Here is a 12,671-nt window from a genome sequence, read left to right as displayed (position 1 = left end):
ATTACTGCAGTAATATATCAGCATGTTAGGATACAGTGATATGTAATCAATTTAACATGCATGATGTCTGGTGAAAGCATCTCAGAGGAAACAAACACAAGATCAGAAAGACACATTTGAGCACTGCGATGATTTTTAAGGCAGTTCTGCTAGATGAAGATAAAGCATGTCCAAGGCCACTGCTGTCAACACAACCTGCTACATCTTTGTTTGGAACACCCTTGCTGTTGTGTTCTCCTTGTAGAGTTGAAATTTTTGGCACCCTGCAGTTGAAGTAATGTGAAAAGGGGTCACACATTTGACTGGCCGCACTGTCAGTGCCAGATGTTGGGAAATGACAAGCATTTTTACCTGAGTGATTTGTTGAGGGGGCCTCGGTGGCCCCTGTATTCTCTGTAGACTCCTGCTGGGACACTTTCCCTCATCTCTGCATAGCTGTGTTACATATTGGTGCCCATTTGATTTACAGGGGAAGAGATTTGTTGAAAAGTATGTCACCTCTGTGTTTCCTCTCAAGGAAAAGTGCAGTTGTGAGTAGATGAGGAGGCATGTACGCTGAACCTATGCTGTAGGTTAGGACTGGATTTGTTCCAGCACTTCTCCACTCTTTTTATTGTTGTACAAAATGACATTTGGCTCTCATCACTTCCATGAAACTTCCCTGAACCATAAGACTGTAGTGTCTCTTGCTGCGCCTCCTCTTCTCTTCTCTCTACTTGTCATGCTTTTTAATGCCTCTCTAATCCCATCTAAGTAGGCAGTAATGACTTTAGTTGTCTCAAAAAAGCAAAAGAAAGAAAGTTTTTGGATTGAGGTTTTTTTTTACTCTTTAAGATGAAACAAGGCTTCCCAGCTGTGTCTGCACTTAACCCACAGGTTAATCTCATGCTGTGGTCTCTCACTAAACACCAGTGTATGGAGCCCTTTCTCTGCCCACACAGGAAAACTGGAAAGAGCTCAACATATCCAACTCTAGCATCACTGGCTGTCTTTTTCCTCCTGTGTGATGGAGACTGAAAAACACTCCTCAGCATGTTGCTTTACCTCTGGCAGACCTTTTGCAACTTATGATTGATTGTTAACATGAGTTTTTTTGGCTTCGTAACGCTCTATTGGGGGTACCTGTTGAATGACACTGGGATTAAAAGATGCCCAAAGGTGAATAGTTCTGCTTCACTGTGTGTTCTGTTTAGTATCATCTTAAACATCATATCAGGAGGCTTTGGTTGAGGTCTTTCAGACTTCAGCCAATTAATTGGGTGACCTGTTCCATGAACAGAGCTCATAGAAGTGATGAGAGAAATCAAACAGGCATTAAAAAGAGAAATTGCATCCTCCTGTCTTATTTCTGTCCTGTGTTTGACTCTGCTCTCTGTCTTCATTAATCTCTTCTGTCAATTATCGTATTTTCCGTTTCCTCGAGCATCTTCATCCAAAGAAATTTACTCCTCTATTGCTCTCCTGCAGAGAAGTGCAGGAGGATCTTCTGTTCTCTCTGTCTTTGGTCCCAGTTCACCTTGTTTTTCCCATTTATCCTCCTGGGCACTGCCTTTTCCAACCCCAGCCCCCCCAACGCACCGCTGTATCTGGCTTACAGACTAAATATATCTCCCTCTCATCTGTAGCTTTGTTTCCCAGGACTTCGAAAGAAATGTGGATAAATACTTTTTGGGGATTTCACTGTTCTGCCATGCTGGATTTCAGTAAGGCCAGTGGCCCATGACACCCCAGTGCCAGGGCCAGGCTATAGATTGTGTGTGAAAGGGAATTTGATCCTTTTTAATCTGCCTTTAATTGGATGTTGTGGTGGAGTGTAGATTGGTGGGCTCACCCCACTGTCACCCCCTGCTTCTACACTTTTGCTCAAAGTGTTGCTACCAAATATGTACAGAGAGCTGTCAATCAAAGAGCGACCCTGTTGTGAAAACTAACTCAGACAGTAAGTCACTGTACTTTCCTAGTAATCAATTGCTCTTTAACCTTGGATAAGACGTCACTGGAGCCTTTGCACATCTGCTACAATTTAAAAAAACAAAAAAAAATTACCATTGAGCTTCTCCTCCGTTTATATAATGTCTTGATTTTAGTTTACATACTGGCATTGTTAGAGGTACTTATTTTTTGAACTGCCCCAGTGTGAATACACTACACTCTCATAGTTATAATAACTGTATGTGTATAGTTATGTTCTAGTGCATGTTTGTGTGTGTGTTTGTGCATGTGTGTACTTGTTTAAATATGTGCTCTACTGAGAATCAACCAGGTGAGACTTCTTTGATGTCATTCATCAATCCTGCAGTGACCTCAGCACTGATGAGTGCATTTAAGCATGTGAATTTTATAGCCCATGATAATAGTTTAGGAAGGCTGTCATTTTAAAAGCATGCAAACAGGTCAAAGGCAGTGCAGTGCCATTCAGATGCCCTCTCTTTCTCAGTCTGCTCCTCTTCTGTCCTGATGCGCAGACACATCGATAGTTTACATAACGGGGGAGAAGTAAGCAAGACACTCATTTTAAAGGACCTGGAACAGCTTGGATATTTATTGAGAGAGCTGTCTTTTACCAAATGCAGAGAAAACAATGACTCATGCTGCTTGATGCTACTATTTTGCAGATTACTGACTGAACAATTAGCTTTGAATGTAGATTGCTATTGTGAAAAAAATACAACAGAACTAATCCTTAAAGCCCTAAAAATACATTTGTGTACTCCAGGAAGTGAATCTAGATTCAGAGTGAACGTTACACCACGCAGACATTGCTGGTATCGGTAACAGGTCTGGTCAAATGTATATTGAGGTGAATGAATGGACATTTCCGGTACAAAGTGTTCAAAGTGCTTTGCACAACACATTAAAAACATCAATGATCAGTCACATCAGTAGGTAAAATGGTGTAAAAATCTGTGGCAGTTGTCTCACCTCAGCCACACAAGAGCTGATTCAGCTGAGTGAGGGTGTACCTGAGACCTGTGCTGCTCAATCTGTCTGGGTGGGTGTGAAATTGGGAAATGAGTACCTTTAATGACAGGGACTATGCGTGTCTTTGGTAAGGGCATGACCTTTAAAGGACCTCTCCCCTAATTATGGCCTCATTTACAACCAGTTTTAAAGACCCGGGATAATTCCACGGTGGCCATTAGGACAGGGTTGAGAGTGATGACCACAGCATGTATTGTTCTTCACGATGCAGCATTAGCATTTAAGGCTGTGCTGGATCTCCTTTGTTCTCATGTTACCTCATTGTTTGAGCCATTTCACCTCCAGCTTTGTTAAATATCTGCCTATATGCTCCGCACTATCCTGTGTTGTAGTTTTCTTTTCACAGGGAATTTAAGTTTGTGTCAGGTAGAATTGTAAGATACAGTAAATCCACACATTATCCTTCATTTCAGGCCATTGCAAATGACAGTTTGGGTTTGCGTGCCTCACTTTGCATTGTGAGTCAGTGTCTGTGACACCTCCAATGTGTTTTACCTAAGGTGAGGAGTTTCCACCTCTCACCAACCTATATTTCTTGTAATTACTCTGTCTCTGTCTCCCTCAAAGCTTCAAAAGACCTCCACACGATGAAGACCACATGAGCCATTAGCCACTCTTTGATTATAGTGGTCGTGTTTCTGTAATTAAAGTGCGAATGTCAGACTGAATGGGTCATCGCTGAATTGTGGATGTTTTATAAGCTCGGCTGCGAGATATTCGACAGTCAGTCTTGACTTACTGAGAGAGGCCTGTCTATACATGCAGGGATGGTTGGCATACAAAAGGCTGTTACACAACAGTTCCAGTGTGTCTGTGTCTGTCATTTGGACCACTCAGTGCTGCCTTTAGCCATTTTTACACATGCAGTCTATCCCTGAAATGTTCAGGAACATTTTCTGCATGTGGTCATGTGTGGCTGGAAGCAGGGATCAGCATTCAGGGAAATGTGTACTGCCAATTTCCCACTTCAAGACCTAATAACTTTGAAAGAAAATGCTGGCATTACTGTGAACAGAAATGCTCTTGAATGTGGCTAAGTGTGTGAATAGTGAAAATCACTAGTGGTGTCTGAAATTAGGGATGTGCTGACCAGTCGAGTCACGCTACCAGAGTCCTGTAAATACATATCTGTAAATCTACACGTCATCTTTCTTTGATACAGACCTCGAGTGAGGGAAGACACTCAGTCCGTATCTCAGGTCTCAGTACCATTGACTTCCGAGCCGGGTTTTCCAGAAAGCCCACCATGGACTTCAAACAGACCTCCAGTCGGCCAGTTCAAGGTCAGTGAGGTCAACCATACCAAATTGTAAAAAAAAAAAAAAAAAAAAAAAAAAAAGGATACTGCAGCTGTTGTCTGTTTTCACTGTCACCTGTTGTGCTAATTCACATCTTTTAGCTTTCGGACAAATAGAAATTAAGCATACAACATATGCCATAACAACTCTCCAGGTATTCCCACCCACATCCTTCTGAACACCACTGGGCTTACACCTCCTGCTCGGGCGGACAGGTTAGAGCTCCTGTCAATCAAGGGCGAAGTGATCAAAACATTGCCAATCCGCTACTACCCTGAGCGTCAGCCCTACGGCCTGTGGAACATCACAGAGTTCATTCCACCCAACGAGGCCTTCTTCCTGAGGGTGACAGGCTATGACCTGGATGGTTTCCTGTTCCAGAGAGTCTCCAGCGTTTCTTTCTCCAGCATTATACCTGGTCAGTGATGCATGATGACCATGTGAGGGATTGCTCAGTTAGTTGATTGATTAACCGACTGAATGATTCATTTTATTTGCTGATTTCCGTTATCTCTCTTTTAGATGCCCCTAAGGTACTGATGCCAGCCACAACTCATGGTTACTACCTCCAGAGAGGGGCTGTCAGATGCCAAGCAGACAGCCTGATCCCCTTCACTCTTCGCTTTAGCAGGGATGGGAGGCGACTTGGGGTGGACCAGCTCTTCAGGTAAGCGTTGCTGGGCAGGACTATGTGTGTCAGTTCAGGAACTGTTATTTCAGTCCAAGCCCAATATCACAAATCACAAATTTTCCTCGAAGGGCTTTGCAGTCTGTGCGTGCTACACAACACCCTCTTTCCTTAAGAAACTCTTCCAGGACAGAAGAGGGATCCTTCCTCTGCCAAAACCTAGTAATTGTCAATATATGGCAGTTCTATATGATGACCATCCCATCATTTTCTCCATGTCCCATTTCCAACCTGTTTAAAGTCAGGAGATGAAAACATTCTTATGAGTGTAACTGGACCGAGATGGGATACATCTGTTAAAGCCACCTTTTAAGAATTTAGGTATGATCACTGCAACATGTGGTTAGTCAGAGGTGTATTTGTTCAGCAGCTTTATGGGTTACCCCTGTATCTTAACAGGCTTTGGAAAAATCTGCCTCACAGTCACGTTCAAACTGGACATAAGCTCCACAGATGCACTATGTTGTTGGATTTGGCTGATGATGAAGGGTTTGTCCCCTCTTCTCTCAGCTGACAGACGCACAACGCTTGAGGATGATACGATACTTCATTTGATCATTACATGCTGAGAAACCATACCCCTTTGGCCAACAACTATCGGTTCCACATTTCTTGAAAATCTGTTGATACCTTCTGAGAGATATCTCTCCAGCAGGCAGAAAGACAAACAGAATGTATCCAAGCCATTCCTCCTCCCAGCCCTGTTGGAGGAGGTTAACACTCCCATATTGAGTTTCCATCTCTTCACTCCTGTGTGACTAAATCCGATTGGATTTTCACCAGATCAAGGGATGAGTTAGTTTGAGATTGATGGATTCAGCATTACTTTCAGCAAAGACTGAGGATAAAGGCATTCAGTGTTTTTCCTTTTGATTCTAGTGAGTCTGACAGTGCATCGTGGGAAATACCCCAGGTAACTCTGAAGGATGAGGGCTACTATGAGTGTATTGCCATCAGCAGTGCTGGGACAGGAAGAGCTCGCACCTTCCTGGATGTATCAGGTAAGCAGCCATAGCAAGATTCAGTCAACTTATTCAACTTACTGCGTAACTTACTTGTAATGCAACAAATATATTAAATTCATAATGACAAGCTGACACACAAAGTGCAAAGGTCCTCAAAAAATCTTTGCTCTGTCAGCACAAAACAGCTCTACCGCATACCACAGTAACGTTAGTCACCAAGTTCTTAACAAAGCTTAACTGAAGCAAAATGAATTTGCAGAAATGAGACAAATCATTGCTAAGAAGGAGAAAATGAAGTACTTTATTAGTCCCTCTTGGGAAAATTTAGTTTTGCCACTCTGTTATTTTTCATTACACACATGCACACAGGGGCCTATCCAATTTCAATATTCCTTTATTTGTCCCGCGAGGGGAATTACAACATTGCTTCATTGACAGCAGTGTTGACTTATGTCAATTGACTGTAATACTGTAGTTTATCTCATGGTGAGCCAACCTCCATCACTGTGTGTAATGAGCAGGACTGTCAGACAGGAATGCTTAGGGGCTGGCAAGCACTACACTGTCAACAAGTGTGATTGGTGTGTGGTGGATCTACTTGCAGGGCAGTGAGCAATTGAAAGTCCAAATGCTTTTTTGTGTGCTATAGCATACTTATCTGCTCTGTAAATCACTTGTCCTGTCTTCTCCTGGGAGAAAAAAATCAGAAACCATGAGGAGATATCCGTATTTTCTATTTTTTAATTTCATGCTGGCACCATGTGGTCTGGTTAGATGCTGCTGTGTTTCCTACTCTTCAGAACGAAAAACAACACACTGTCTACAGTGCAAGTTTGTTTGCTTTGTCTCCTGTTGCCCATGGTGTAGCACAGGCACTCTTCAGTTTACCAGCTGCTGTCAATCAAACACAGACACCCGCCTGCTCCTGCAGCCTGCTGAGATGAAAAGGAGGATTTCTGCGATTTCTTCAAAGATCTTTTTGTTCCTTTTAAAAACAGAAAAACTATTAACAATACATCATTTTAGACAGCAAAAACTAAATCCAGACTAAATGTGATTTCAGTTGGCATTTAAAGTATCGTTGTCTTTAATGACCTCTATCAAACAACTCTAAAGGGCACACACAAACTGTGTAAACACACAGAATATCTTAAGCGAAGTGGTGCAGCAAGATTAAGTTTATGTCATGCTCAGTAGGTTTACACACATGCTCACACACACTTACACTACTTAGGGACATAAGGTTGGAATTCAAGCGCCAGTTGCTGTCGGTTGAATTTTATAGGGTTTGAGGTCTCTTGCTGCGGATCCCATGCAGAGAACCTGCATAATGGTGGAATTAATGTAACTTTATGGAAAATTTGACCCCAACATGATGTTGTAGTCCATGCCTCAGTGCAATCATGTCATGGGGTTTATGGTATGGGTTTTGTGCTTGATTTGTAAAGCAGTGAATATGATGTAAAGTGAGAATACATATAAAGTTGTGAATAAGTTCCAGAGAATAGTGATGGTTTAGATGGCTCTGCTATGACCCAGGTGCACAGTTTCAGTACAACAGCAGAGCTTAAACACTCACTGCTCACCATAATAAAAAATAAGAGTCTAAGAATTTATGATCTCACAGAGAAATTCGTAATCGAAGTAATAAATTACTTGGATGATGATTTTGTGATCATCATGATTATCAAAGCTTTGAGCACAGATAAAACCAGTGGGATCATGTAATGATTTATACGTTTAGTCGCACCACTGGCCAAAATAAAAATTCATTTTCGCCTTTTCCAAAATCCTCTGTCGTGTGTTTATTTTTCAGTCTGAACCCTTTCCAATATGAGACACCAGAGCTGACACCATATGACTCCCAGTGCAGTCAGTACACGTCTCCCTGTCCAAATCTTGCTTTCCAAAAAACTTCCTACTTTTTGAAATTCACTCGAGCCTCGTCAACATGATGAATGCCAAGCAGAAGGGAAGAAGATGGAGTGCAGAGAAAAAGAGAGTGAGAGGTAGTTGAAAGACGCTCTGTGAAACAGAAGAAGGAGAGAGGGAGCCAGGCAGGGATCTGTGTAATGTATGAGTGTAAGTCTTTACTGTAACTCACCCACCATGCTCACGGTCCAAAGCAGCAGAGGGGACTTAGTCTGTCCAACTTTTACCTCTTATGACGTCTCTAAAATTAGGTAGAACCCACAGCTCCAACCTCTGCTACTTGGCCAGTGATATTCTTAACAGGAGGGCAGAAACACACATAATACCCACTCAGCTGCCAAATTTATGTCCTCCTAATCCAAATGAGCTGTGCTGAAATCCCCAGCATCCTCCTTCTATCAGAGCCAAAACCTCCCCTACCTCTCCTCGCCCTCATCCTCTCTTTGTCTCCCTTTTGCCCTCCCTTCCCTTTTTTACTGCTCAGCTTTGGCTAACCTCTGAAAAAATAGAAGAAAAAAAAAGATTGACGATACAATGGGGCTCAGGGGATGAGTGTTTTTGACATGGTGACGAGAGAAAAGACAGATAGTGGAAGAGAGAAGATTAATGATGAACATCATTCTAATAGAGGGTGTCTCAGAAATCAGATTTCTCCTGCATGAGGCTAAGATAAGGTACAGGGAATTCCTTTATATAAAGCTAAGAAACGCATACACCTAAACGCAGTGTAGGTGACAGCGGTGCATTATATGAGCGTCAGACCAAGATCAGTATTCTGCTGATGCTGATGATGGAGGTTCCTCCCAGATGAAAGCAACCAACAGCATGTACAGTCTCTAAAGTCTGCAATAACATTTTATTTAATCACCTTTTTTGTTAAAGGGTATAGCACTTTAAATAAAGAATGGTCAAAATCAAAGCAGCAGAGGCAAAGATATCTTGACTTGTAGAGGCTGAGCAGTAGTCCTAGTGATGGTAAGCTCACCTTTATATGTAGAGTCAAGGCATTTAAAGTTTAATTCATGATATTCACCTGCTGTTGAAAGCTTTATCATTTCAGGTGCGTTTTACTGTCCGAGATCTAAGATAACCTTTCTGTTTTTTTACACCAAAGACTGATGTTCCTCTTCTCAGATTATTTCATTTGATTAGTTTCAGAGATGAAACTATCAGGACTTCTGTCATGAATATCAAAGACAAAGTAAGAGAGAAACACATCATTTGTGTCACAGAAATGTGTCTTTCATCTCCCAACCTCTCAAATTTACCTGTTGGGGCTTTTCCACCGTGACGCAAGCAGAAAGTCAATTTTTGGAATGAGGATAAATAGATTTAAAAAAAATTCTCTATAGGCTTCTAAAGATCAGTACGGTCTACAACACTGACTGGAAAACATTACATGTCTCTACAAACTAAAGTGTCAGCAGGAAAGTAACCACTTGCTCTGAATTTTGTTTAGCTTTCTTTATGATGTAAAGTTCTTGGCAGCTGCCAACAACATTATGCCTTTTTCCTGCAGAGCCGCCTCCAGCCATCACAGTCGGGGGTAATGTCACCGCCTCTCCTGGCTCCCGTGCTGTCCTCACCTGCCACGTGGTCAGCACCGTCAACTTCAACCTCACCTGGCTGAGAGGAGGTCACGACGCCCGCCTGGACCCACGGGTGCAGGTCTTGACCAACCTCTCCCTTCAGGTGTCCTCCGTGACCCCAGATGACTCGGGCTGGTATGAGTGCATCGCTATAAACGAAGGAGGGGCGAAGGCAGAGCGAATCTACCTCACTGTGCAAGGTGAGGAACGTGTGCTTTTACCTGCATGTATTTATTGTGATTCTGTGGTGTGACTTTCACATTGGAAACAGTTTGTTGCCTGTGTTCAAATAGGCAGAAGTATACATGAGCCTCCAAAAGATGGGGCTACCAGGCCACAGTTAATCCTTAATTTTGTTGGTGGTGTGTGTGTATGTGTGTGCGTGTGCTTGTCTTTGTCTTGTTAATGTTTCTTCTGCATGATGTATACCACGGGGGAACAGGACTCCTGGCAAACGCAAACTCCTTCCTAAATACATGATCGCCTCCCGCCCTTCCTCCCTCCCCAGCTCCCTATAATTCACTCTAATGCTTTATGGGACGTGTGAAAATTATTTACGCCTGACTCTCAGGCAGCGCTAAAGTAGAGTTTTCCATCTCCAGACAGCTCTCGTTGTCCTGTTCTAACACTTCACTGACACTGAATCAGGAACACTTTGTTGTGCAGATGGAGCAGAGTGGCTATTTGGCCTGCACCACAGAGCGTTGGGCTGCCCCTGGCCAGGAAATGGCAATGTAATAGAGTCACTAAAACCTGTCATTAGCAGATGATTTCTGCCAGAACCCATTGAGGAACATCCAGTAGGTATAGAGGGTGGAGAGAAAGCAAGTGAGAGAGACAAAAACAATTTTTTACATAATCCAATCCATCTAAATGAACATCCAGTATTTATTTTGTTATACAACCATCAGTCCCACAAGAAGTTAATCCAAAGGCCATATGCTGCGTACTCCAGCCTAAATTCCTCCTTGTGTGTGTCCTGGCAGGTCTTAATGCTTTGAAGCAAAAACAAAAAAAGAGTCATTCATCCTCTTCAAAAAAAAAAAAAAAGAAAAGAAAAAAAAAAAATCCTCCATTTCACCTTAACATGGCTTTTTTTCTTGTCCCAAATTTAAATAATTGAAAAGTTCACTGTAATTGTAAGATGGAGCAAACAGTTGTCTGTGTGAGGTGAACCTCAGTGACACACACTGAAGAGCTGCAGGTTTAACACCAGTGCAGCGGACAGGTTTGGAGAGGAACTCTGTTATTTGGCTCGTCTCACTGAGTGATAAGTTGCACAGTTGACCCTAAAACATTTTCTCTGGCTGAACTGGATGCTTTTTTTTTTGCTCCTCCTCCACCTGTGTGTCTTTTTTCATGTCATCCAGTCACAACTGTCTTTCGTTGTATTCTTTTCTTTTTTTAACCAATCTCTTACTCCCTGTTCTTTTTTTTTTTTTTTTTGCCTCATCTCTTTCTCTCTCTGAAACAGCTGTCAGCAAGCCCTGGGGGTGACCTAAGTAGCCCCTGGTCAGTCCCCTCCTAGTTATTAGTCTCACTTTGAAGTGAGTCAAGTCTGCTGATGTCTTACAGCTCTTGGACAGAACACAGAGTCTGAGTGCATGTCCACACTGAGACCACTAAATTTGAAAATGCATTCTTTCTTAACATTTTAAACTTAATCGATACTAATCACTAATTTTAAATGTCAACATGTCACACACTACAGGAGTTGTCATTAAGCTGTATGTGGGTGTATTTTGCAACTTTACAATCATAAGATGACGTCTCAGCACAGCAGCATTGGGGTGCTCAGATCATCATTGTTCAGTAGTTGGAGAACAGAAATAAAAAATATGTAAATGAGAGCAACGAGACGGGACAGAAAGGAGCTTGTGTCAGCTGTGATTCTTTACTGTATGTTGGATGTTATGCACAGGTGTGTTTTATGCCACCCAATATAAATTGTAGTCGAGAATTGTAGCCGTTTTCCTGCTGTCTTAGAGTAGAAGGTGGATGCCCATTGTTGTCATGTGTAGGCAGCATTTCCAAAATTAGCCATCTTAATGTAGATGTGGAGACAGGATGCATTATTAGCATAGACTAAAAACAGCTCCAGTTTTTGGCTCTTCTGCATTGGCTTCAGTTTGCTGCTTGATTGTGAGTGGGAGTGAACGCAAATGAGTGAGGGAAGAAGACAGAGGGAAAGATGGAGCAGGTGATGACGGAAGTGCTACAGACAGGTTTCTTCCAGGCACACTGAGGCTGCTGCTGAGTCAGCGGAGAAGAGTGCGTCTTCCCTCCGAGGAACCTCCCTGTCCCTGAACTGAGAGGTGTCCCTGCCCCCCCCCAGAGCCCTACATTCTGACACTCTTACTTTTCACCTGAGTGATACAGTCAGCACAGTACAGCCATCGGCCCCACTAAGATTAGGATCAATGCGGTGGATGATGTATTTCAAGTTTTTTCAAGACAACCCTGTAATATATCAGTATTGCCTTTAGATTTATTGTCAGCATCTGGTAAATGTGCTGTATTTCTTTCAAAATGTGGCATCATTGATGATTGAAGCTAAAGCTAGGCATTCCTTCACACCTACTGTATTTATGTGCATCTATTCAACCTTTTGAACTTGTGACTACTGGCAGTGGCCTTCTATTATTCGCCCTCAACCACCCCAAACTCATGTTTTGGTTTATAGATGACATGAAAGGAATAACAAGTTCCCATTACTGTCTTCCTTCTGGTCATAGGAAAAAATAAATACCTCCAAATAAATCCCTTTCTGCCATCTGAGATAGACACAAATTAGAATTTTGTGGTTTTGGAAATGGTCTGTCTCCATTATGGCTACTAGTTCTCACACTGTATTTTTATACAGGTTGGAAAGGTCAGGGACTCTGGAGATGATTCTAGCAGTGGGAATAGAATAGAGAAAACACGCCCTTGACGGCTTGAGTTACACATCATGAATCAATTGGAAAATCTTTTCGGATTCCACAGCTCCTCTGGGTCTGGATTCAATATTCCTCCCTCTTTTACCAATGAAAAGGAAATGATGGTGAAAGATATGCGATGAAACATTATTAGTTGTAGTAACAGCCATCACTCTTCCTGCTATAGTGACAATAAAAGTTTATGCTCTGTTAGATGTTGCGGCTGAGCCTGAATTAATTCCAGGTTATGGAAGACGTTTGATGTATCAAGACTTTTATCAGACATTTATCAAAGCCAA

The 12,671-nt window shown here is 42.3% G+C and overlaps 1 protein-coding gene across 1 annotated transcript in view; it reads left to right on the top strand.

Annotated features, from left to right (window-relative positions):
- hmcn1 (hemicentin 1) overlaps positions 1 to 12,671 on the top strand; it is an 81,720-nt gene that overhangs the window by 20,691 nt on the left and 48,358 nt on the right. Inside the window, exons 7-11 of the mRNA XM_076727183.1 lie at positions 4,145 to 4,265; positions 4,435 to 4,698; positions 4,803 to 4,947; positions 5,848 to 5,969; positions 9,385 to 9,654. Coding sequence (XP_076583298.1) covers positions 4,145 to 4,265; positions 4,435 to 4,698; positions 4,803 to 4,947; positions 5,848 to 5,969; positions 9,385 to 9,654 — 922 coding nt within the window. The remainder of the gene's footprint in view (positions 1 to 4,144; positions 4,266 to 4,434; positions 4,699 to 4,802; positions 4,948 to 5,847; positions 5,970 to 9,384; positions 9,655 to 12,671) is intronic.

This window comes from Chaetodon auriga, chromosome 3 (genome assembly GCF_051107435.1).
Source record: "Chaetodon auriga isolate fChaAug3 chromosome 3, fChaAug3.hap1, whole genome shotgun sequence".
Lineage (NCBI taxonomy): Eukaryota > Metazoa > Chordata > Actinopteri > Chaetodontiformes > Chaetodontidae > Chaetodon > Chaetodon auriga.
This window is presented reverse-complemented; position numbering and strand designations above follow the sequence as displayed.